We start from the raw sequence: 27846 nt of genomic DNA, 5'->3' as shown, positions 1-27846 counted from the left end.
CATGCCCAACTAACCTTCCTCTGACAGCTGTTCCTTGAGCATGTAAGCATCAAAAGAAGTTTCCTTCTGATGGAAAGCTTTTTTAAAATGCAGAACATAAGCAGCTGTTCAGCCCCATATGCATCACCTCTGAGAGCTTACTTACTCTTCCCTAAATAGAAAAATTATGTAAAATATATTTTTATTTAAAAATAGAGTATCAAGGTGAAAAATGTGGAGGATATAGCTCATTACTAAGTTATTAGAAAGAGTGGTTCAGTATGTAAATCTCTGATATAAGCCTGAAGGAAAAAAAAAACCATACAAAAATCCTCTTTATAATTTTAAATAACTGTTGTGGTGGTGAAGAATTAATTGCAACTATATTCCGTTTTAAATACCCAGCCCCTCTCTTGTATACATATACAGTGCCCAGGTTGCAAATAGCTTGCCCTAAGGGACACAGCCAAGTTAAACATTTGTTGTGAACCAGAGCAGTGTTTTGGAACAGATTTCACATGACAGCTGATACCAGCACTATCGAGACATTCAGGTAACACTGTATTTATGTAAAACTCAAGAGGATTGTTGTTTGCTAGGAAAACCAGTTGCCTGGTGTGGGACAAGAGGCCTGAGCATAAACTGAAAGTGAAGACAAAACAAGTTCTTACCCTCATTCCAAGAACCAAAAAGCCTATCTCTTCCATCAGTGGGTACTTGCTGACCTGCTGCTGTATCTTCTCCGCTGAAGCATACGGATCATAACTTTTCTGACCTATTTTTACATCCATTATGCAGGGCTTATTAAACTTACGGGTCACATCTTCCAGTTTTAGATATGTATCTGTCAAAAAACAAAAACTTTTGTTAACAGTGGCTCAAAGCAAAATAATTACATAGCTTCTGCTGAGCATCTGTGGAAGAATGTGAATAGTCCAAGGCTTAACATCACATGAATTCTTTAAGAGTCAAATTTGTCCCTGAATGCAGACTAAATCATGGTCACTGACACCCAAAAATTCCATTGCTATGAAAATCTAAATGCTTTCTTGTTTAGAAAATTGTATACAATTAACATGTGTTAACCTAGCATTCAAATTATTGCCCAGATGAAATCTATGAGTAGCTTTTATTAAGTCATTAACATATCACTAACAGCATTACTAAGCACATACAAATGCAGGTTTTGCATTTCAGATGGTCTGTGTGGCTGGTTTTGCAACTCAGATGGTCTCTTGTGTCATTTTAAAAATGAAGTGAACATTTCAGTCCTAGCCTTCAGGGGCTGAAGTGCAGCTCATTTTGCTTCTTTTTGTCCCACTCCAATCTGCACTTGTTTCTCATGGCACACCTTTGGAGAAAATGTTCTTCAAATCCTAGGATGCATTTCATCCATTTCCAACAGTCCCTTTGGGAGAGTGGCTGGACCAAGAAACCCCAAAAGTACTTGGAGTGCCTGAAGATTTAAAGGAGTATCTAAAACCTGATGAAAATAGTTTATGCTTTTCTCCAGGGCAGCATGATCATTATCAGCATGAGCCCCACACTGACTATCAGAACACAACAAGGAAATGAACTTCAGTACCCGCCCGGCTCTCAGACAACTCTGCTTGGGAGACATCTGCACCCACCTCCAGCCCTTGCCAGGACACAGCATAACCAAGACAACACACAGCCTCAACACTGGTCTCATTCTTCACATGTGCTTTGCAAATCCACCTGTCACCAAGCACAAATTCAAGTCTGGTTTTCTTTCCAGTACAGCCTATTCCATAAATGTATTTCTTTGACTTTAATGCAGTCCGAATACAAAAGAACATTGTATTATACCCCATTCCTGCACCGTAATCTAAAATGGGATTGTGAGAGAATGCAAAATTAGTTCAAGTTTAAAAAGAGGCACAAGTGCCTTGTTTGAAAGCTGTACAGACAGCCAGTCCAAGTCAAGATAAAGTGAACAAGCAACATTTCATTTATACTAAATAAGCAGAAACGCTTTCTTAAGGAAAAGAAATAAAAGGGAGTTTTACTATTTTAAGTCGTACTGAGAGCCTCAGTTTTTACACCATCATGATCAAATGTCCTAATTTCTCACAAAGTATGTATATATCAATTTAAACAGGTTTGATTTAATCCTTAGATGCCTGCTTTCTGTATGAATGGAACTAATCATCTTGTTAATGTAGTCATTTTCAGGAAACCATGTCAAACCAATACACTAATTAAAAAAAAAACCAAAACGACCATTCTACTAACTCAATCAGCTTTCAATGTCCTTTGGGCTACAGGATCAATCTAGCTACAGCAAAAAGAATTTTGTTGCAGGCTAGCTCACCCATTCACTACAACTGCAGGAATACATCCAAGCTGAAATAATTCGTAGTTAACTTTGAGAAGCCCTAGGCAGCAAACATACTAGATATTTGCTCACTGAATATCCCCAAAGGAGAAGCAGGACAAATACTCTCCCTTACCAATCAGTGTATTCTGTATCACCTGAACTGCAGGCGCTGTTTTTACTGTTCAAAGGTGTGATACAGAGGTCTCATTCAGTCAGATGTTAGCACAGCTTCTGCAGGACTTTGGAAAACCACTACCAGCACCTGAGGAGTCCATAAATTCTGTTAGCTATCTCTTATTAAAACAAAAATTGTAAAAATCTAAGTGTCATCCTTCTGACTCTTTTTGCATATTACAGAAATCACTGCAATCAACAGATTTGTGTCATCACTCTAAAACAATGCAGAAAATAACTAAAGTTCAAGGTTTTCAGTACATAGCTGTCAAAAGCAAAGAGCCACGGGTTTACATGGGAGGTGAGGAACGACAGGAAATACAAAAAATCTCAGAAAAGGGCTGCAGTCCTTCACCACCAACTCCAAAATGCTTTGGAGCATGTTACGAGCACTCCAGAATCAAACTGTTAGAAATACAAAATTATACAAATAGTTTAGATGCAATGTTTTCATCAACACTAAAACAAAACCATATAGAAAGTATTATAAAACATCCATTTCCACAGGCACCCATGGGTATCTGCTGTCCTCTACTGCACCAGTCTAGTTCCCGCTCTTTAACCATACAGCACCAACATTCAGCACCTCCCAAGTATTTAAAAGTCCTAAATATCTGTCACTTCTTTTCACTCCCCATCCTTTTCATATTTCTTAAACTAGACTATCTTACTGACCTCCTAAAAATGTAACAGTAACTATTTTTTAAAAAGTAAGCATTAAATTACCTTTGTAGATAACACCAACCCTAGGAAATATTAATTATTTGGCAAAGCCTGTAAATTATCAGGAAACTTCTCATCTCTCTCACACTTTTTGGAATTAAATCTTTCTTTTTAGGTAGCTTGCTCAGAATCAGGACTGTTATATCTGTTCGATGCACCTCTCTGCTCTTAAAAAGCTGTCTGGCCTTGTTGGCAGAGCAATGCCACCCAGATAAAGCACCATACCAAGTTACTTTTTCTCATTATTGCTTCAAACAAATGGATCAATTGTTTACACTCCATTTTTCCTGGCACTGTTTGGTGCTTATTTGCACTGTATTCAATAGTCTAATGAAACATGTCCCAAACCCGTAATATTGGTACATACATAACTTTCACTTCCAGCAGCTACCCCTACGATATCTCCAAGCACCGAGACTAAGGCAAAGTTAAGCCTCAGATAGGTATCAACTGCTCTCCATTTTCAAGTCAGTTACTGCAAGTTTCTGAAGCTCTGATCAGAAGTGTCCTTCTCAAGGGCATCAGCGAGTCTGCACCTCAGCCCAGGTAACTAGGGCAATCTCCTCCCTTCTTCTTGCTTGGTTAAATAAAAACCTGAAGATTTTTCAAGCAATTGAGACTTTCTAAATTATTACGTGGTGCCCTGCTAACCAAGTGTGCTTCAGGAAATGATGTATTTGCCACCTAAAACTAGATTAAATTAAAAACCCCCACAGATAGAGGAATTCATAACAATTTATATATTAAAACTTGCTTTGCTAGATAGTCTTGACCATACACCTCAAGGATTTAAATAAATCATTCATCAGAGACTTGCCCTGCCCTTTTCTATTTACCAGGGTCAGGAAGGTGTGGCCTGACATACTATTTATGTATTTTTCACAGTCCCAACGGAGATAAAACAAAAGACCACCAAAATTCAGCAAGTATCCATGGCACAAACCACTGCAGACTTCAGCACAGACATGCCAGTGCATTCAGTCCTCACTGGAGACAGAAAAAGACAAAATCACTCGAGGCATCTGATTCCTCTTCATAACTTGGGAGAGACATCTTTCAAAACATAGGAATAAGCTTGGAAGAGCCTCAGTTGCCCGCAGCAACAAAGGAAGAAAAGAAAGGTTTGAAGCTGGGTTATATGTATCTATCCTGTTCTCAGGTTAGGCAACAGTATGAAATGAGCAGCAGTGAAGTTACTAAAAAAAAAAAAAAATAAAAAAAAAAAGCACAGGCAACAACTAGGCAGCCAAACTCAGAAAACTTAGCAGCAGATGGCTCCTACATCTTTACAACAACTTTTCCACTTCTTTGTGAATAAACTCCAAATGCCCACAATACCAGTGAAGCTAAAGTTCAAATCCAACCCATTTTAGATGAGCTTAGAAAGACAGCATCTCACCTACCTCTGCCTCCATTCCCTTTGCAGTAGTACTGGGTATGTGATTTCAGCAGAACAGGTGTTACTGGGAATCTTAACTTTTCTGTCACATTTCCTACTTCTCATTTACACTTCATACATTTCACCCTTTTTACCTAGCAATTTCATCCACTTACCTACTTTTTCAGTACAGAATGCTGATGCTTCTCCCTAAATATTTCTCTAAGGAAATAAATTATGTTCTTCATCTTACCAACTGCAGTTCCAGCTTACCTGTCACATGGAAACTCAGAGACGGTCACAAATCAAGTTGAGAGTAGTCTAAGTTTTGGTTTTTTAGAAGTCACCTATGACCAATTTAGTAACAATAGGAAATTACTGGGTTCACTACTCGGAGGTTGTACGGAGCTGTGATCCCAGAGCCTGAAGAGCAGTGATTGCCAAGGGAAAGGTCAGGCTTCCAATGTCAAGACTGTAGCAAACCTACATATATATTCAATCTACATTTAAGAACAACATACTTGACTAAGCTCCATCATCTCCAGCGACTTTGATTTCTATCAAGACTACAGAAAGCTCATTAATACTATAGATAATAAAGTTGGCAGTGCAGTGTTATGGTTGAACTGCCGCCACAACTTTCTATGAAGAGGACTCATGATAGTGCACAGCCTTTCCAAGAAGCAAAACAAACAAAATCAAAAGTTTCTCCTCCTTTAAACAGTTATTCCTACTGCCTGTGTCTGAATGACTGGTGGAGACCTTCCAAAATCCAGCCCCATGGTGCATGGTGCTTTTGAATTCCCAAAGCAAATGAGCAATGTGTTGAATTACTGTCTCTTGGTTAGACCACATATTTTCACATCTTAAGATCATACTGCAAATTGAAAAAAAATTATTTGCAATTGAGAGGGAATATGAAGTGAACTCCATGACACATTAAATTCTGAGGGAAGGAAAAAGATAGCTCTTGTAGACCTATTTGAGTTAGTGCCAAACAGGAAAGTATGAAGGTAAATTTGAGCTAAGAAACTGCTGGTACTACCACAATCTTCCATCTTTTCCTGTAGATATTACACCATGTCTTTGGATAATGTCTTACTACCTCTTTGGAAAACAACTCTATCAAGTGACAGCATAGCAAAAGAAATCCGAGTTACTTTAAAGGACCATAGCGTCTAGCTTTGGTGTCCATGTATTTAAATAGACTCCATGGCATCCCTTTGTTTCTATGTATTCCAGAAGCTCCTTTTCCCCAGTGTAAATTAGAAGAGTCCCCGGAAGAAAATCTAGTTTCTGTTTTCAATACAACAATAACTATTTTCTCGAGGAGACAATCTTACAATTGTTCCACCAAAACACCATTTTCTTCCTGACTCCTAGTGTTATACAAACATTACATTATTATTATATTATATTGGTTTGTTTCATTCAAACTAGTAACAGAGGATGACAAGCGGAGCTCCCCACAATGGCACCTGCTGAAATAAGTGCTTTGTGTGGTAAGGCACAGTGATGGGATCCAACTTATGGAGATACAGCAGCACATTCCAGTTTGAATGCTTCTCCTTAGCCCCCGACTATCCATTGTTCTTTTCTTCCACACCCACAAGGTGCTTCTTCCTTTGATGGCCTGACTGGACATAACCATGCAACCAGCCCACTCCTCCACCACGACCCCACCCAGAGCAGCAGCTCTGGGGCAACATGCATCAGGCCCAGCTACTCAGGAAACTGTACAAACAGCCGCACCCCATCTCTCCTGGGAGGAAGGCTCCAAAGACCTAATCCAGCCACAGGACTGCAAACTGGAACCAGTTGTTAGACAGAACATCAGTGGGTTCCAAAACAAGTCCAAAAAAACCCCTACGGAGCTCACAACTGCCAAAAATCCAGAAAATTCTTCCAGGAAGTTTGGATTATGAGATAAAATTAGAACAGTACCATTTGGTGCAGTAGGTGGTGACCAGACACCGAAGTATTTTGGCAGATATTCACGCAGTTCCAGAAGAATGCTGTCGCAACAGTCGGAGTCATAAACCTGAAATAAATTAGGGAGGGTTGGAAAGATTATAATTTTAAATGTTCATTTTTGCTGGTGAGGGAGTGAGCAAGTAGCTGCATGGTACTTGGTAGCTGGCTGGGACTAAACCATGACAACTTCCAACTGTCCCATAATTACACTTTCTTACAGCCTTTGTTTTCCTAAGTCTAACATATTTACTTTACATTTCAAAAACATACAAGATGATATTCAAGATATTCATGATATTCATAGAAGATAATTATCACAGTCCAAAATAAATGAGCGGCATCCTTTCTTTCAAATTCTAAAGTGGCAAAGATGCATCAACCCCAAGCACAATTCATGGCTTAACTTGAATAAAAATCCAAACTGTAATGGTTAGCTTCAAAGCCTAGTTATTGAAAAAGATGTTCACACATTTGCATTCAAGACTGTATAGGATTACTGCATCACATTATATATCAAAATATTTTTCATTTATATCAGGTAAAGTACAGAAGCTCAAACTGCATAGCATTTTCTCATCTTCTCCAAGACAACTCATGCTGTAGCTACATCACAGAGACTATGCACAATTCAAATTATTTCTTTTCATTTGCATTAACGCTTTCATCATTTTTTTCAACTTCTGTAGGAAAAACAGTAACAGTTTGGAAACAGCAGCTGGCTTATATTCCTGAAGGAACAATTCCCTGCAGTTAAAATGAAGCTTCGGATACTGTTATGGAATTGAATGACTGCTACCAGTTTGCAGCATTGTTAAGAGAGTTTCAAAACCATTCCCTTGCCCAGACTCCCTCCATCCCATCCAGTGATGTAGTTCCAGACATAGGGGATTGCCTATACCACGTTTCCACATGCTTAATTAATAGACTGAAAGATCTATAGCTACACCAGTACAGGTTACAATGATTGTTACTGCATTTAGGACCCATCTCATCCAACTCCCCATACAGATCTCCCAGTTGTGCTGCCATCAGAGTGGTGTCCTGCCCCTCAGCCCTACCATGGCCACACAGCAGTACCCATGGATGCTGCACAGTGACCGGGGCATGCTCACTGTTCTGCTGTCACTGCAATGCAGCCAGAGCCTACTGCAAATTTGGCAGCAAGGCAGAAAAATGCCAGGTATTAACAGCTCTGCAGACTTGGCTCAGTTCATTGTGTCAGGCCACATTTAACCACAGTGGGGGATACCTGGCAATAGCAGCTACAAAGGGGAGGTATCACAAAACACATGCCTGTAGTGTTGTAATGTTAACACAACCAGGGAGAAAAAAACAGACCTGAAGTCCATTGCTATTTTAGAGCATCGAGGCAAGCCTTGGCTATCCTTGCCAGTGCCAGTAACTTGAGACAGCACCTCTTGCAGCAGCAGTGTCAAAATTAGTTAATGTGAGTTTGTGCTAAATTTAGGTTTCACTGCAGAAACCTCAAACTAGGTAAACTCAAATCACCAGTGTGCTTCTAATACAGGGACCGCTCCACAGCTAATGCATGGCTTTCCTGAGCTTGCACCAGCCACAATTCTGACACCCTCACTGTTAGTGGGCAGTGATCAAGAGCATGATACACCCATGCTGACTGTTTGTTAAGGTACTGAATTTGACCCATTCCTTTAACCAGCTCATGGTATAGGCCCCATTTGAAAGATCCTAAGAGAAGGGGCTGAATCCTCAAAGTTCAAACCACACAAATATGTGCAGAGTATTGCAACCCAGTGGTGTACACCCAACACCACACCCTCTGCCATTACTGTTGTTATCTTAAGCATAGAGAAATTGCTGGGTGTGTATCTTACAAGTCACAGTGTCACATCACAGGGCACTGACTGATCTCTCTTCACACGTCATGATTTGACAAGCTGGCATGACCGCTGAGGATGACACACAATTGTATGTCTAAGTCCAGTTTCCCTCCATGTTAGCACAAGCTGGTATACTGGTACATTCTGCTCTAAGAAAAAAAGCCCTGCTTGCCCCTGTGATCAGGGTATTTATGCAACATTTCTTCACCTCAGGGGTTGCCAGCAGAAGACAGTGCTTTCTTCAGAAGACTGCAACGTAGCTTGATCTTATTTGTTTAAGGAAGAAAAGAAGAAGCTTAAGGAGAGGGAAAGATTAGAAGCAGGCAGATGCTGAGGCACAGACTTGATCACTGCTCTCTTTGATAACAGTTTAGTGTTCCCCATTGTACACACAGCAGTTTCTGGGCCAGCACTCCAAGCACTGACTGGTGCCATTACTTCACACTGTGTACAAGTAGTACAAACCCAATTTTTGTTTACTGTGGTAGTTTATGATCACAGGACCTGGGGGCACTCCACTGCTCCCAGTACTAATGCTCTTTTCCCATATGAGTTTGAGCAGAAATCATCATGCCTTTACATCGGAGCAAGTGCATATATTTAGGTCAGGACCAAGAGGAGAGTGATGGAAACCAAAAGTGCAGCAGACAATGAGGAGAAACACTGAATGCAACTGAAAAAATGGGCAAACATAATAACTCATTTACTTAACTTATTAGCAAAAGATTCTGAGAAAGTGAAATGTCAGGAGACCACTTCTGGTTTTTTAAGAGAGACAAGACCCTTGACTTACTTTTTATCACCAACATTAGGGAATTAAACTTTGCAACTTAGCAAGTAATTATGAGTATGCTCCTGTGTATTTCAAATAGCAGGATACAACAAAGATGCTCAGATAATTTATAATGGGGTATAATAGCCCAAAGCCAAGACCAAATGGGGAAAAGAGCTCTGGAAGTATCTTCCAAGTAGTCTATTCCTCAATACCCTGATATAAGACCTTTTAAATGGAGACAGAGCTCCCAATAATGCATTTTTCAGTATCACTACTTTGACATAATAGAAGTAACTGCATTACTTCTGTCTCTCAAGAAGTTATCTTGCTCCCAGAACCAGTAAGAAACCTCCCTCGTAAGTTTGACATAGCATACACAAAGCACTTATTTGACCTTAATATAGACCTCTATCTTAGCCTGTAATGTATTTGCATATCAAACAAGAATAAGCACTCAATTAATAAAGATCAGAGGAAATCACTTGGTGTGGGCAAAGGAACAAAACCAGACATTTCAGGAATTATGCTCATTCCTATGCAGGACAGAACCACTTCTGCTCATTAGAACGGGACCTCATAAGCAGTACACATGTCATGGGCATTTCTTCTCATTTCATACAATCTGGAAGCAAGCCACAGAATACCAAATATAAATGTAAACATGACAAAACCATCCCAAAAACTACACAGGGAATATACCATGCACCCCAAGCCCCAAAAGGTATTGCTACCAATACTGCTGGAAGATTCATTAAAAATACAGGTTATCCTTACCTCAGAAAAACCTTAATAAATAAACCATTAGATTTTTGCTTACATCAGCAATATTCCAATTTTATTTCAAGAAACAGTGCTGTTTTTTCTTTTTTTTTAATGTAACAATGGAGGTCAATTTCTCCAGCAAACACTGACAAATACAAGCAATTTCTTCCTTACAGTATATAACAACTTTATCCAATAAATCAAGAAATGCAAAACAACACCATGTCAGCTCAGCCTGGGGAGTTATCCCTGCTAATTATCACAGGCTACATTCTTTCAATAGCACAGACTGGAGACATAAAATGTCTCCAGAAAAGCAAGTAAACAGGATGCTGACATTTGGAGAGCTCACAACATGACCATTACAAATTACAGCCACAAACTCACAGGAGGAATAAGCTCCAGGTATGTTCTGTGGCAGCTCAGATAGTCTAATAGACACCAGGAAGTCATAATTTCCAGTCATGCAGGACTTTTTAATTCCAAGGCAAATTTACCATCCCTAAGTGTTTAATCCAAAGTATACTCTGGGGTTTCTTGTAACAGATTCATCTGTTTTTAATACAAACAGGGGCTGCTTAGGACAACAGGAACATTCTTTTCTTTATTTAAAACACAACATTCAGGGTTTTTTTCTAAATACTAGCTGATGACATAAATGAGAGAGGCAGAGTAAAACAAGTAAAATTTCAACAGGAAACTAGTTCTGGCAGTACAGACCTGTCCTCAAAATACCACTTTGACAGAAAAGTAATCTATAGAGAATTTCTAAAGTACATTCAAGAGTTAGTTTGAAAGAATATGTATTTTAAAGCTATTTGAGTAGGAAACTTCAAATGTCAGAGTAGGTATATCAGTCTGAAGTATCACCTTTCTTTGTTGCCAAAGCTATCAAAAATTGTCCCTAAAAGGCAGCAGCACTACGGCCTGCAGAGTCTCAGGACACAGAGCCAGCTGCCAACATCAGGCAGATAATTTGGTGTCCAGTATGGGATTTGAGACTTTTTTTTGAGAAGTTAATGCAGCTAAATCATGTGTTTAAATTAGCAAATGCAAGATTTACAGATGATAGTGCAACCTTAATTCCCTCTTCCGTTGATATATCATAGACTTTAATTACTTGAGCACACACTGCATTTCCCTCCGGGCTCTTACATCAGCCAGTTACACCAGGCATGTGCAAGGGTCAAAAAATTGAGGTTGAAACAGCAGCTGTGATTTTAGCAATTCATACCTGCTTGGCTCTACAACTCAGACAGCCCTGGCCTTTTTTTGAAGTGGTACCATCATGGTTTGACATGTGTGTCCACAGAACTTGTTTCCACAAAAATAACTGGTATTGAGCCAGCTCTACTTATATTCAAAATCTCATACCAGAATAACTTCAGAAGTTAAATATTTGTGAATGTAGTTACACTAAATTCTATTATACCAAATTGCTTAATTTACTATCTTATATGCAGCTGTATTAATGAGATAACAATGATTTTCACTGCAAATACCTACAGAAAGAAAGAATGTTTAAAGCAAATGAGGACCTATTCCCACAATCTGATCACATAAATGAATTTTCAAGTAAAGATGGCACACACTGTTGACAAAGTCAAAAGTCTTTCAGGAGTCAGGAAAAAAAACCCACATTATAGTAAGGGGTTGGCCATCTTACCTTCTAAAAAATGAAGGCTGTGAAAATAAGCCTCAAACATCTCCCAAAGAAACACTTTATTTGGTCATGTGTATCAACAAGTCATTCTGTAAGAATGCCAAAAACCCAGCAGGTCTTATTTCATCCACTTTCACATTTTACATAGTCCAATTTAGGCTTGACCCTAGCAAGATTTGAAGCCCCAGGCTTTTAGAAGAGACATTTTTAAAAGAGACAAAGCAAATCCTAACCCATTTTGAGGGCGTGGCACAGCTTCAAAACTTCAGCAGCCAAGAGAACCACCCAAAAGGCTGCAGTCAGGCACAGCCATCAGCAGCAACATTAAACAAATACCACAGAGTAGCTGCAAGTAAGAGCCACAGGCATCATTTGCAGCAAGTTGCTCCAAAACGGTCAGAGCTAAGCTTAACAGATCCTCCAGTCCCTCCCCACTTTCTTTCCAATAACCACTTACTACAGAGGCAAGGCAGTAAAGCATTTTGAAAGACATAAGCAGGCATTTGGCCATACTCCATCATAAGTTAAAAAGGGTTCACAAGACAGCAAACTCCCATCTAATCTTTCATCCCACAAGATTCCTGGGCAACTAAAGATTAACAGCAAACCAAGTTTAAGTTGCTTACTTTACCCACACTTCCCTACAACTTCTGCAAGTCACCCCACTGTGCATAGAGCAGGGTAGTGGGCATAAGAGCCCTCTTTGTCAAAATTGCAAAATTAGAGATAATGTTTCATCACCAATCTCTTTCCATAGAGCTGAGCTTTCTCTTGCCCTTCAGCCTCTCCTGTGTTCACAACTATCACAGCCAGGTATTATGTTCAGCTTCAACTGCATAGGAGATGGAGTCTTCAGCGAACTTAAGAGAACTCTGAAGTCAAAGACAATTGTTAAAGATACTCAGGAAAATGTAGGGGTTGTTACCATCACAAATACCTGTTAAGCAACCTCTTAAATAGGTTATGAGACTCTTAGGTGATTAGTCAAAAAATACATGGCATATTGCAGATCAAGGTCTCTACTCCATAATATAACTAGAATTCAGTTCAGTTATGTCAACGTGCATGTACAACAAACTGGAGCAGATTCACATTAGGTACTCTCCACTACAGGCCAAAACAAAGAGAACACAGACTAAAAAAATGGTTAAGACATACTACCATCAGTCATCTGATAAGGAAGTTTCAATTTTAACACACTAAATATTTCTCCCATTCTTATTTTTGATTTCTTCTTTGACAACACAACCAATAGAGCTGGAGAGATGCTGACCTGAAGTTACCCACTGCAAAGTTCAAGCTACCAGCAGGCAGTGAGATCCAGTGAATTTCAAGGCAGAAAGTCAAGTACTACTCTCTTGCAGAAGTACAGTACAACCAGTTTTCTCATCTATCTTCTATATATGGAACTACTGTGCCAAAAGGCAGCTCTGTTACTGCAATGCACTATGTGGTGCAACATGAATACTGCTTGGGATTTTGAGGGAAGACACAGACCTTGTCAGAACCCACCACCACATCCAGGCTCAAAGACCCAAAAGTGAGTGGGCGAAGCCAGCAGCCCGAGGGTTTTAACACAAACTCTCTGCCCCAAGAGTAATTTTTTTAAGCAGCTCCAACTATTCAAGCTTAAATTATCACTGAAATTAATGAAAGTGGAATGGTAGAACAATACAACAAAAGGGAAGTCTATTATGGCTGTCCCACTTTCTGAGAACATTCAGCCTTACTCTTTTTTTTTTTTTTTTTCTTCCCAGAAAGCAATCTGGTCCCAGCTGAATATTTGCACAGAGGAGAAGGAGAGAATAAGAGTTGGGAGGAATCCTGAAGCAATGACACTTAAATAAGCAGAATTTAATTTTACATTTCAAAGAGATAGAAATGGGAACCAAGTCCTGACAGACATATGTTGGCTTGTTTTTCCTAGGACTGCAAGAGGCAGCCCACAGAAAGACTGTACTGCAGCAACTACCATGCTGGTACAGACTGATGGCAGGTTCAGTCACTCAGAGACAGCACTACCACAGTCCCACACACATTTCCATGCCCTCCCCTGCAGCAGTGACAGCGTACAGCTGGCCCCACAGCCTCCTGAGCACCTTAAGCTGGCTCACTGCCCATGTGCCAAGCCAAGGCACTCCATTTTAACTGCCATTTATAGAATCGCAGAATCACTGGATGTTAAGGGTTGGAAGGAACCTTAAAGATCATCTAGTCCCAAACCCCTGGCCATAGGCAGGGACACCTTTCACTAGATCAGGTTGCTCAAGGCCTTGTCCAACCCGTTTTTGAACACTGTCAGGTTTGGGAAACCTACAACCTCCCTGGGCAACCTGTTCCAGTATCGCACCACCCTGACAGTAAAGGACTTTTTCCTAATATCCAGCCTAAATTTGCCCTCTTTCAATTTGTACCAATTACTCCTTGTCCTGTCATTCCAGTTCCTGATGCAGGGTCCCTGTCTGGTTACCTGGAGCCCCCTTGAGATACTGGAAGGTGCTGTGAGGTCTCCATATAACCTTGTCTTCTCCAGGCTGAACAGCCCCAGCTCTCTCAACATGTCCTCAGAAGGGAGGTGATCCAGTCCCCTCAGGAACTTCATGGCCTTCTCTGGACCTGCTTCAGCAGTTCCATGTCCTTCTCATGTTGGGGACATCAGAACTGTGTGCAGTGCTCCAGGTGGGGTCTCACAAGAGCAGAGTAGAGGGGGAGAATCCCCTCCCTCAACCTGCTGGCCATGCTCCTTTGGATGCAGCCCAGGATTCCATTGGCTTTCTGGGCTGGGAGCCCTCACTGACAGCTCATGGTGAGCTTTTTAACAACCATCACCCCCAAGTCCTTCTCCCAAGGCTGCTCTCAATCCCTTCTCCATCCAAGCTGTCAGTGTGTCTGGGATTGCCCTGACCCAGGTGCAGGACCCTGCACTTCTCTCTGTTGAGCTCCATGAAGTTTCCATTGGCCCACTTCCCAAGCCTGTCAAGGTTCCCCAGGATGGCACCCCTTCCCTCCAGTGCATCATCAGCAACAATATTCTCATATTACAAGCCTGTTTGGGTTTTTTTTAATCTGGAAACTAGAATTCTTTTTGGAGACTGAATTTATTTTGTTTTCCTTTCAAGTAGGCAACCTACACATTCCTCAATCTCATTCTGGCAGCTCACCAACCATATCTTACTTTTAAATGAACTTATAATGAACGAAGTATTTTCTGTGTAACATCAACATGTATTAGTAAGTTGATCCATATTCTGAAACATTCGTAACAGAAGTCTAAACAGTATTTGATCCAGTCTGAAAAAGCACTTGCATGACCTTCCAGCAGAGCAGGAGCACTGTGCTGTGTCTTAATTCAATTTAACATACTATGCACTTTGCAACTATGCATTTTCACTTTATTTTTAACCAGATCTACTCTTGGTAAGGAATATTCCTCAAAATCAGGTTGCTAAGAGAACTGGATTTTCTTCCTGCTTATTTGTATGTCATAGACTGTAGACTACTCAGTCTGTTACCAACTCCACCCAGTAGTTCCGCAACTGCATCAAATTGCAACAATGGCCTTTTACTGTCTCCCTTTTTAAAACGTTTCTTAGATTTATTAAAGTAGGTTGTATTTTATTCTGTGACACACAATCTTCAAAGAGCATGGGAAAGAGATGCTCACCAGACCCTTCTAGGTTAACTTTCTGCTGTGTGGTGTGTTTCTTCCAAACTTGTTTTTGCTGCAGAGTGCAAGAACCACAAAAATCTGCCATATTTTCCTAAGTCTTACTGTCTAGTCATTTAATAGTGAAGTACAAAAAAACATATTTATAGAACAGTAATAGGAACTCAGCAGATTCTTACAGCTACACCTTATCCTTCATCTCTCTTAGACAACTCATGTGAGAAAAGATCTGAATACCAGCTGCCAGTATTTCACAACTTTGTCAAAAAGCCATTTTCTTCTCATTAGTTAAGAATTACTGTGTGTCCTTCTTTTTATTAAATATGCCCAGGCCTCATGGTTTAGAGGCAATTTCACATGCTGGTTTGCTCATTTCCCCAGCAAAACAGGATGCCTTCTAGACAGTTCCTCAGCAGGAGGAATGATGCCAAGGGCAGGAATGAACTGCATCAGAACATGTTTGCTATGTTTCCCAATAGGTAATTTGTACACTTCAATACCAGTATCTCTGCTGTCCAATGCAGCAGATCCAGATGTACACAGCCAAAGATCCTTTTGAGCTACAGCTCCAAATGCAGTAGTAAAGAAAGGCATAGGCAAGGCATTGCATCTCCAAAATAAGATGTTAAGAAAACCATGCATCCTATATTTTTGTCCATACAAGACTGAAAATTGAAACCTTAGCTGGAGACGTGATCACAGGATAAGGATATTTTAGTACGCAACAGCAGCACAATGGCCATCATCCGCTCTTTTTTCAGCCGAGAATAATCATCTAAATCAAGAGTATAAAAGCACTTAACTGAGCTTACAAAATAGGATAACTGATCCTGAAACAAGACATACTTTGCCTCCCCAATCCCTTTCCTTTCCTGTCAGTAGCAGAGAATAGTCTATGGAACACAGGCTGCCTTATCATGATTTGTGCTACATAGGCTGAAAGAGAGCTGAGCCTTATAAGTCAGTTCTTGCAATTCTGTGCCTATTCAGGCCAAAACCCATCTTTCAGACTGTTGGCTTGATTTTATGCCATGGAGAGGGGGAGAAGCCACCACAAGTCTTCTGCGATGCCTGAAGCTACTGAAATACTAATTAAAATTAGACACTGGAGAAAAGAAGCAAGCATTGAGCAGGAATGAAAAGACACACCCCAGGAGCTGCAGCAGGTTATTGAGAACAAAACAAATAAAACAGTAAGGAGAAGATTACTGCTAATGCTCCAAACGGGCACAATTCCTGAACATTTCTCCTCTGTAACCACAGAAGCACAAGGAACTGTGGCTTCAGAAATCTTAACACAACTGGTTTTCACTAACACATTATCCTCTGGTTACAAGTTCAAAGACTGACGGTTAAAAAAGAGACAGCAATAGTTGCACAAACAATATTCATTCTGCCTTATATCAGACTGTAAAATGAGCTAGTGAGCTCTTTAGGGAAAGCAAAATAAAGACAGGGCATTGCCCCTATGGAAGCTGCATTTCAATGCATCCAGGGAAACTGCAGAACAATTGCATAGGCAACCACAAAACCATTCCTTCCTAGCTTTCAAGTGCCTGACTCTCACCTAACCATTGTAAATCTCTTTTACACGTCATAGCTATTTGTGTCTCTTATATCCTGGCTTTGTTTTTAGGACACATAAGAAGAGTGAAAAACATTTTCTGCTATCTCCTGTGGTAACAGCTTCTTTGCATTCAGATTTGATGTCAGCAGGACTCAAACCCTGAACTCGGACTACTGCTACAGCAGTTAACAGTGCCATCACTAACTGGGCGAAGGTGGAAGATTTGTTAACTGAAGAGGCAGGTGATTAGCTGAATTATCTTTTCACAATGCTGTGTGGGGTCAATCAGCTCCCTTGGTTCACAAGCATTGGCCAAAGGTAGGAGGTTACCAGAGCTGAGCTGGAACTGGAAGAACCCTGTCCACCTTTTCATTCCAGCTCCCCAAAATCAGCCTTGCACCTGGGACAGGACTATCTGAGAATCTGGGTAGGACTTGTATTACAATAGCCTTGGAAACCTTATACCATTGCAGCTATGATTATCTGGAGCCATGACATGGCAACACCACTAGAACCAGCTGTGACAACTCTGATGTACATCAAACAGAGGAAAAAAAAAAGAAAAAAGAAAAAGGAAAAAAGAAAAAAGAAAAAAGAAAAAAGAAAAAAGAAAAAAGAAAAAAGAAAAAAGAAAAAAGAAAAAAGAAAAAAGAAGAAAAAAGAAAAAAGAAAAAAGAAAAAAGAAAAAAGAAAAAAGAAAAAAGAAAAAAGAAAAAAGAAAAAAGAAAAAAGAAAAAAGAAAAAAGAAAAAAGAAAAAAGAAAAAAGAAAAAAGAAAAAAGAAAAAAGAAAAAAGAAAAAAGAAAAAAGAAAAAAGAAAAAAGAAAAAAGGTACCCACTGAAGCTGTCCATGCTGCAGGAGCTTTCTCAGGACAGTTTTTGGCAGGCAGCATGAGGAGGGAAGGTGTACTACATATCCCCAAGTGTCACACAGTCACTGCAGGAAAACTGAAGGGCAATTCAAATGAAAGTTTACAGGAACATTTATTGATCTGTTAAGCATAAAATCCCAGTTTATTAGCTGCTACATTAGCAAACTTCAAACTTCAGTAGGCCATGCTCAGAACAGTTACACAGAGTAACAGGTTTACAATTGCACTGAGTGAATGCCAAGATCAGAAGTGAAAGTAGTCATTTCAAAACAGTTCAGCAACCTTCTCTTGTTCTACTGAACATTAGGAAACACTCCATCTCTTCATGCTTCACACACAGCCTGTAGGAAACCACAGTCGCAAAGATAACAACAACTGTAAATTCTCTCTTCCTCAGTTTTCATAGAATCACAGACTAGTTTGGGTTGGAAAGGACCTTAAAGACCATCTTGTTCCATCCCCGTGGGGATGGACACCTTCCACTATCCCAGGTTGCTCTAAGTCCTGTCCAGCCTGGCCTTGAATACTTCCAGGGATGGGGCAGCCACAGCTTCTCTGGGCAACCTGTGCCAGGGCCTCAGCACCCGCACAGTGGAAGAATTTCCTCCCAATATCTCATCTAACCCGGCCCTCTGTCAGTGGAAAGCCATTCCCCCTTGTCCTGTCCCTCAAGGCCCTTGTCCAAAGTCCCTCTCCAGGCTCTCTTGGAGCCCCTTTAGGAACTGGAAGGGGATGCAAGCTCTCCCAAGAGCCTTCTCTTCTCCAGGCTGAACAATCCCAATTCTCCCAGCTGAGGTGCAGAGGTGCTCCAGCCCTCTCATCATCCTGGAGGCCTCCTCTGGACTCACTCAAAGAGGTCAATGTCCTTCCTCACCTGAGCCAGGCAGAGTCCCTTCCTTGGAGCCCAATCTCTCTCCTTTAGTGCCCACAAAAGCAGCTGCCCTATTTAATGCCTGACATTCCAGCATTCTCCCTCTCTACAGGACAACAGTTTCTGCAATGTTGCATTCTTGACATGACAAACTAAGGAAAGCCCTATGCTGGAGAGCTCTGAAATGCGAAGACAGAGCTATGCTAGCACAGAGTGCTCTGGGGTACAGCCTGGAATGGCTGAGACAGGAGCTCCACATACAGCTAAGCAGCAGGTTACCTCATACAGTGCCTGCACTAACCTTTTCAAAGGACTCTATTCTCACATTTTTCAACTCAGCTGGCACAACAGATCACAGTAGGAGGGCTGATAGGCTTCCTCCTTCTCTCAACACTGCTGAACTAAATCAGACCATTTCAGCACGGATAAATGAGCCCTGGCATAAAGCAGGCTGAAGCCAAATCCCAAAACACACTGAGGAGCAGGCTACTTCTGTGGATTCCTTAGCATGCTTGCATAGGCAACCTACCATAATCTCACACTGCCTTTTACCAATTTAGAGTCTTTAATTGAGAAGACTACATTTTCAAACAATACTATTTCCCTGCTCCCACATCACTGTATACTGCTCCCTTCCAAAACCCCTTTAAAAATAGTCCTTTGGAGTACCTCCACCTACATGTTCTCACAGAGCCTTGCCATTACACAGAAACAACTGATCAGCGGTATAGATAGCCCTTAAATAAACACAACCCTTATACTTCAATTAGTTTCATCCTCTTGCTGCTCACACCTATTGAAAACAAAGTATTTTGTAGCTATTCAAGGTTAAAAAAACCTCGTATTTTTTTCACACAAATAAGGGCACCAAAATAACTACTAAAACATTCCATGGTTATGCAGGCAATGTTTGTAAGGAGTTCATGTCCTCAGGTACAGAAAGTGAGTTTGCAGGAACCAAATTTAGAACTTACTATTTTGATTTGATAATTACTCAGATTTACAGAAATCAGTAGCAAGTGGACATTACAGGTAGAAAGTCACATTCCAATGAGAAGTTAAGCAGTGCACAGTAAGCTATTAACAACCAGTACAAACAGCTCATTGTTCTACTATGTTTTATCATAGAAGGTACTCATGATAATCTTGTCATGCTGTGTTTTTCCCCTCCCTTGTAACACATAGCAAGCCCCTTCCCTAGCAGTAGAGAATGAGACATAGTGCTGTAGTCGATAAAAGTTTGGTTTACTTGGTGAAATAATCTCTTACAAAAGAAGACCTGTATTTTTTCTCAACTGCTAAGCTGAAAACATAGTATGAGGAAAACAGCCCAAGTAGGAATTACTTCAGCAGTTTTCCAGATTTGACAAAGACCTGTGAAATTCTTCCAAATTTCAGCTGCCAATCACTTCTGAGCAGGTTTTGGATCACTTATTAATATTTTGCAGTACATGTCTTGCTCAAGTTTCCATTCCAAAACAAAAGCCCATTTTGTTTGGGCTCTACTGGTAAGTAGCTACCTTCATGCTCAACAAAAAATAAGACATCAATAAACAGCAAGGGAAAAAACATTTGGTGATTCACTGACACAGACTTTTACCTCTGTCAAGTTCACACATCAAGCTGCAAGCAAATCCAGCAGTTACAGAAGACTTTCTTGGTCCAAACAGATGATAATATCTACCTGGTATCCCATTAAATATATTAGAGTTATAGTCAAACTTGTCTCTTAATGCTTCATTATCTTCTATCACGACACATTCCCTGCAGCCTTCAGCTCACAAGCACTAGGACCGGACACTGAAATACCACTTCCTGGTTCTTGGAAGACACTTCTGCTTCAGCTCTGCAATAGCTGCTCTCCAGCTGACTCATGCAGCTGAAACTGAGACACGCTCATCTTCTTGCTACCATTAACTACACAGCTTCTCAGTTACTTCACATGAGGAGATGTGCTGTTCCAGAAGGAAAGATAACCCCCTTGTTTCTTACCCAGGTACTGAGGCACTAATTTTCATTCATGCTAGCATAAGGTAGGATGCAAAGGGAGCAGTAACTCACCTACCTACAGACAAAACAGTTCTAAGCACATATGAAAAAACAGGAGCAGAAATTTAAAAAGGAAAAAAAAAAAAAGAGTCACAATTAATCCACATATACTAATGGACAACCTTCAGCTTTGATCTTACCAACCAACCTGCTGTTTTGCCCTGACAAAGTGAGAGCTTGGGACTCATCAGTCTTATTTCACTTGTTTCATTTCTGTACTGTTTCTCACCATCTCCTGTACCTGGCCACCTTTCAAACAACTCTCTGTCTCAAGGAGTGGTAAAATTCTCCTTCTCTCAATCTCTGGAGGCTCATCAGCCTTCTCCAAGGTGATGTCTCTTTGATTATAGCCCACAAGATGGGTTGAACTCAGTCACCAGAGCAGGGCAGCCTTGCTGTTGTTCCCACTGCTTGTCAGCTTAGTCACCTAATCTGCCAGAAGACTATCAAGACAAGGAAGTTCTGCCATCTTTTAAATTGTCAAATCAGTTCATAAATGTCCAAAAAGCACCATCATGGTGCAAGGTAAATGGCAGGAATGGGAAGAAAGGCATTTCCCTTTTGGCAGCAATGAGCTACTGGATCAGCACAAACTGCATGTGAATCTGTACCTTACCCAGAACCTCCCAACCCAGAGCAATCATCATCCTATAACAACAATATGTAGTGCTTAGATGTCTATAGCCCACATCAGACAGTTCTTGCCTGAGAGCAAACATGATAGCAGTTAATAATTGAAAAGCAACAAATCCCCAAGACCTTTCTCCTGTACTTTCACCTACACAACACACATGTATTTGCTCTCCTTCCCTTCTCCCACTAAAAGGCCTTCTAGTCCGCACACAACTAATCATGCCTATACCTTTCCCTTTCTCTGTTATTTTTCAAGAATTGCCCAACCCGCTTCCAAGACAGCTTATAACCAAAAAACTTCAGTGTTGGAAGCAACCCAGCAAGGCCTTAGAAGACAGAATAGAAGCTTACTTTGCAAGTTACTAGCATTGAGACCTGACTTCTTCACAGCACGGTAACAAGCACACTAACAGAGACACACCTTTCTCAAAGACTTTGCCCAGGGTCTTGCTCACGGCTTGTCACATGTGTCTAAGCTTAAACAGGCAAAATTATAAAGTCTCTGATGTGGAGAGTTCATGTCCAAGCAGTGCTTGAACTTACCCCTCTTGCCTGCTGGCTTTAGGCAGGGACAGCATGTTACTGTCTCTGCCTCAGGATTTTACAGCACAGCAAGCAGCATGGTGCCCAAAGGAGTCTGTTCAAGCTTTCTCCTTCTACTCAAGTTACCACTTAGGCTGGACGGCATATTTCTTAACCTCATCTCAATGAGAGTCACAGAGAAACTCAGAAAAGTATTTACATTTAACTGGCTCCTAGTAACTGAAGACCTGCTGTTTTGTCGAAACATGAGAATTATCAAATAATGCTAGTATGCAAACACATGGTTCACTTAAAGCACCTTGCTTAGTTTGTGTATGTGAGACATTTCCACAAAATCCACAAGGTCTTTTGGTAACTTAAATAAATACCCTTTCAGGGAAAAAGAAAACAACCGACCAAAATCCAAGCCAAACACCACAAGTGTCTCAAGACTCCTCTTACACCGAGCGTGAAGATTTCTATAGTTCTTCATACCTAATAAGCCACGGAAAGGCATGGCATATCAATCTGACATAGGAAAACCACATGACAGACTATCACAGGCAGGTAGGACAGTACAGAAACTGTACAGAAGCTCTAGAAACTGTTTACACGAAAACAACAGCTTTCCTGGTCTGTGCTGTTAAAGTTACTGATAAAGCAAACTGAAGATGAGCAGTAGGAAAAATACAACTGAAGTTAAAACAACTGGAGAGTTTTGATTTTTATTGACTTTTTAAAGGAGCTGAGTTTTAATACAGTGAACAGAGCAATACTTCTAGCAGTAAACCAGACTAGGCAGAAGCATAAAACATGCTAAATTTAGATGTAAGCAATTTTGAGACTCAGCTACATGAGAAATTTGGGATCAAACATACAACCCCTTAAACACAGATGCGAGATAAGGCTTTTCAATAAAATCTTAGATGCTGCGAAAGTTTGCTGTCCCATGAACAAGCTTAAATCCTGTGAGTGAAGTAGGTCTGGCATGGGGACAGACATGCAAAGAGCAGAAAGTTCTAGAGAGCACACAGATACCATGGCAGGGTATCCAGGTTGTACTTTCCCAACTGCAACGATAAGGATGTTCTTCTACAGGAAGCACACCCATCATTTCACCTGGAGTAAGCCAGCCTCCTCCACACTGTGGGACCCTCACCTTGTTGTAGAACTCTTGCTCCCTGGGACCACGAGGTGGTGGCTGCAACTGCTTCAGGACTGTCCCATCTGGATGCTGCAGTATACCTAGAAGAGACGCATTTCCTTCAGGGCTTAGTTTTAAGAGGCACAGCTTTCCTTTTGCCTTCTTTTTCCCCAGAAATAGTGATTTCACCATCAAGGACAGCCTATTGAAAAGATGTACTGCTTCCATGGCACACACAGCAGAGACAAAATTGTCAGCTCCTACACATAACCCTTAGCAGAGGTTTGCTTGCACTCCTCTTATTTCTAGCCATTGAATGATTTCCTGGGTGTAGTTCTGCCCAAGGCCCACACAGTAACGAGATTTGACACTAAAAGTTCCACTCCCAAAAACCCCATAAGTAACTAAAAAAGATTACACAGACACTCCCTTTTTAAATAATTCATAAATTGTTTTCCAACAATGCCAAGACGTTAAAGGAGTACCACATTCAATGCACTACTAGAACAGAAATAAATGTCCTGTGGATGGACATCTATACTAGTGGCACAGAAAGAGTATGTGTTTATTACAAGAAGTAGCACCCCTACAGCACTCCAAGCTATCAGATGCTACTATTTGTATCACCCATAATTACAGAACAGAATTTTATCTCAGCCAGACAACACCTTCATTGAGCCTGCACAAAAAAACCCTGCAAAATACCCTCATGAAACAGCCTTAATGACTCTCCAGTCACCAGTATTTCTGAATACCTGCAGAAGAAATGCAACTGAGTATCTGAGGATATTCAAGAGATGGATGTAGGCAAGAATGGAGAAAAGTAACTGCATTCCTCTGAAATGTGTACTGTGATGCAAGTACAGATCCAGTGCAAGGGAAAACCATAAACCCACTTCTGGAAAAGAAATTTTCTCCTAGGATTAATTTCTAGCTTTTCAGACAGTAATTTATTTTGCTTAGAAGGGTAACAAAAACGTCAGCTGTATCCAATATAGGTTCTATTTTCAACTTACCACGTGAGAAAACAGAAAAATGAGCCAGGAGCTTTGCATCCCAAAGAGAGTTTGCAGTTGTAACAGCAATTGTGTTTTTCACCTCTTAAAAACAATCATCTATGAATGGGCTCTGTTGCGCAGTCTTAGAAACTAAACAAAATCTTTAGAGACCAAGACATTTACTTTAAAACAACCACCAGACTTAGAATAGTTGTCTCAATAGGTGGCTATGCCAAAGATTTGCTTTTAAAATTTGTGTAAAACAGCTCTGAAGTCATGTTTCTTGCTAAAGTTGGATTTTATATACTTTCCAAAACTAGAAAAATATTGCCATACAACATATGCAGCTACCACATCTTCAAGACATGGCAGCTTGTGTTCCCCCTCCCTGTATCCTTTTGCACGTGCTGAAAACCACTCTGCAAAGTGCACCAAGTACTTGAATGGCACGTGTTCTATATGTGAATTATTAACAATCACAACATAAAAATAGGGTTTATAACACATGCTCCTCAAAAATCTGTATTTTGGCTTTGATAAGCAGACAATCTACAAGGCAGAAAGACCAGGCAAAGATTCCTGGAAACAGAATCCATACACTATTGGGTTGATATATATTACTTGAAGAGTTTAATATAAACTGACATCCAAAGTTCCCTCATTCTTTGCATTCTTGACAGACTAGAGCACCTAGTGCACTACTCTGTCACTGAGTCTGGGGTAGGCCTGAAAACCAGAGTCATATTTCAACACTCACCACAAAGATGTAAACTCCATAACCTTCCCTCTGATCTACAACAAGAAGCAGAGATACCATCACCTGTAGATCATACTAACATATGGATGTTGGTCATGGGTTTCTTGTAGGCTTCCTGGGGTTTTTCAGCACAGACAGGGAAGAGTACTGTTTCAATATATGAAAAAGCAACATAACATTTCTGAAGAATCAACAGAACTATGTTGAAAATAAAACCCTGAAATATCTCACAAACATTTCTCTCTGGCTGTGGATGCAAAGCTTGCTACCATTCTGAAATGAGCAAGCAAGTCACTCTGAAGAAGAATGGCCTCTTTAGCTACAGAATCCCACTAATGGCTTAGGGACCCCAAGCACTTTGCAGGTACAGGCACCAAACCATAGCCAGGTGCAGGAGGCTCTATAAGGTGGCATATCCCACCAGCTTCTGACTATCTCTACCTGTCTACGAAATTAAGACACAACCCAAAGTCATTACTTACTACACGATTTACCTGGGGGAAGCACTACTGCACACAGCATTCAACAAAAGGGCAGTCACAATGCACAGAAGCCTAACGTCTACATGTGCATGCAGAGAGCCTGTAAGATGCCTTTCTTTGCAAGGCAGTAACAGTCACAGGGAGCAAAAGGAAAAAGGAAGGTTATTCAGGAGGAGGGAACCCTATGGCAAAGAAATTTTACAGTGTATTCTTACTAAAAAAAAAAAAAAAGAAGTTAAAAATACTTTGGATACCTCCAAGTCCTCTGTCTGTTTGTATGTGGGAACAGAAGGGCAAATCAAGTTACAAAAATGAGAGCTGTGAGTACCAGAGCAGCTTTGGTCTTCACTTCACCATAAAACAGTTTCCAAGATGAACTCATCAACCATGGTGGTACCTCTGCAGAAATGTCTTGGTCTTGCCCATGAGATGCAGTGGAGCTAACTTTACCTAACCCATTGGAGTGGCACCCAAAATATAGATGATCAAGTGTGCTGTTTGATCTAACTGAAGTAAGACTGATGTGCCAAAGGTGAAGCTCTCCCTGAAGTGAGCCTTTTTTTGCCTGATCCCACTTCATGCTACGATATATGAACAAGGAACACATACACCTTCAAGGATCCAGTGCACCTCCATCTACATTTTATTGCACCGTCTGCAGCTGGAACAAGGGAAAAGAATTACTTTTCTGTGGAGATTATCAGCAGCAAGATATGCCACAGACACAGGCTGTAGATAAGACAAACGTACAGCGCCCTTAGTGCTGTAATTCCACTCACTGATGACTGAAAAGGTTCTGAAGTTCAGCCTTTGGCAGGGGCACAGAGAAGAATGACTTTTCTGTCGAAATTATCTGCAGCAAGGCACACCATGGATGCAGGCTGTAGATAAGACAAACTCACAGTGCCATTAGTGCTGTAATTTCACTCACTGATGGCTGACAGGGTTCTGTAATTCAGCCCTTGGCCTAGTCAGCAGGGGCAGTTCCTACTGCCAGGGTTCAAAGGCAATATGCCAGCAGGTACTCATTATAGCTACACTCAGAGGGCACACTGCAAGCTGAATGGATGTGTACCTTCCACCTGGCTGAGAGACAGGCCCCAAATGCCATATCCTGGTAAGGCGAGAAATGCAATTTGGCAACGCTAACTCGGCTGCTTGCTTTGGCACTGACCACTGCCTATGTTAAAAAGCCCCTTCATCAGAAGGGCCAACACCTTACTCCTCTACATGGAATTAGAATAGAAATTTAGAGCCGGTGGAGGCATACTTAAAAACACTGTATCCTCATGTATCTGTATCATTAGAGCACTCACTAGCCATTGGTTCAGATTTACCATCAAATAAACAAGAAAATAACTATAGCTTGATAATAATTTGCTGAAGTTTCTGGTGGCCACAGTTTCAGGTGGTCCCGTTAGATAAATCACGTGTTTGACATATGTTCTGAGAGAACCAGCATGCTGTTACCTGAATTCCCACTTTTAAAAAGGTGCCTGACAAAGTGAAGCTGAACGGCAGAAGTCCTTCGATTTAAAGGTGCCTGATAACTATCGCGTCTTGACAGGCTAATGACATGTAGGAAAAGCACCAAAAGAATGAAATTTGGCAGCGGTGACACCGCCCCAACCACGGCCTGTGCGCAGTGGGGAGCTCGACCGGCTCCCCCTCCGGCCTTCCCAGGGAGGCCCCGGTCCCTCGGCACTGCCCCAGGCCCCAGCACCGACCTTCCGCGCTGCTGTGGCACCTCCGGCGGACAGGTACGGGCAGAGCCCCGGTAGCGGGAGCTCGGGAACGGCGGCGGCGAGTCCTGTCCTCGCCCCCCGGCGCCGCTCCTGCCTGCACCGACCCTCGCCCCGCCAGCCACGGAGCTGCCCTTTCGTCGGCGGGGCGAGGGAAATCGAAGCCAAATCCGCCCCGTCACAGCCGGTCTGGGAGAACTCAGATGAATGGAGGCTGGGGTGGGAGGAACCCCCTCACGGGTGACCCGGCCAGGCCCGCCGCCCCCTACCCGCGCCCGTCGCCGCTCACCGCCTTTATCCTTGCCGTACATGTGCCCGGCCACTTGGTGCGACAGCGGCACGCACCCGTTCAGCGCTCGCCGCCGGCCGCCTCCCGCCGCCGCGGGGCCCGGGGAGGCGCCGAGCACCGGCTGGGCCGCGGCCTCGGCCTCCTCCGTCTCGCCGCGCCCGCCGCCCGCGCAGCACCCACGCCCGCCCTCGGGGCGCCCCGCCGGCCGCGGGGGCTCTGTGGCCATGTCCCGGTGGTGGGGGGCTGGCGGCGGCGGGCGGGGGTCGGCCGCGCTCTGGAGGCGGCTGCGGCCGGGCCTCAGCGGGCCCTGCGAACCAAGGCGCGGGCGGCGATGGCCCGCGACTCCATCACCCCGCACCGCTCCGCGCCACCCGCCCACCCGCGCTGGGGCAGCGACCGCCACCGCCCCGCCCCGCCCCAGGCGCGGCTCCGCCTCCGCCGCCCGGCCTGGCTCGGCCCGGCCCGCGGTGGGACCGCCGCTGTGGTGACGGTGACGGTGGTGGTGGCGGCGCCGGCGCCGGTACTGAGTGGGGCGCGGCCCCGAGAGAAGGCCTGGACGGGCAGCGCCGGTTCAGCGGACGCTGGAGGAGGCAGCAGGGCCCGGCGCAACCGCGGAACCGGCCCCG

At 42.2% G+C, this 27846-nt stretch overlaps 1 protein-coding gene across 1 annotated transcript in view; it reads right to left on the bottom strand.

Moving 5' to 3' along the window:
- Positions 1-27558, bottom strand: part of IPMK (inositol polyphosphate multikinase) — a 41649-nt gene extending 14091 nt beyond the window's left edge. Inside the window, exons 1-4 of the mRNA XM_048311266.1 lie at positions 27221-27558; positions 22968-23053; positions 6540-6636; positions 651-823 (exon numbers count right to left, since the gene is read on the bottom strand). Of these exons, the coding sequence (XP_048167223.1) occupies positions 651-823; positions 6540-6636; positions 22968-23053; positions 27221-27446 (582 nt within the window). The 5' untranslated portion in view covers positions 27447-27558. The remainder of the gene's footprint in view (positions 1-650; positions 824-6539; positions 6637-22967; positions 23054-27220) is intronic.
- Positions 27559-27846: the final 288 nt, after the last annotated feature.

This window comes from Corvus hawaiiensis, chromosome 8, assembly GCF_020740725.1.
Source record: "Corvus hawaiiensis isolate bCorHaw1 chromosome 8, bCorHaw1.pri.cur, whole genome shotgun sequence".
Taxonomy (NCBI): Eukaryota; Metazoa; Chordata; class Aves; order Passeriformes; family Corvidae; genus Corvus; species Corvus hawaiiensis.
The sequence above is the reverse complement of the archived record's forward strand: the minus strand, read 5'-3'. Positions and strand labels throughout refer to the sequence as shown.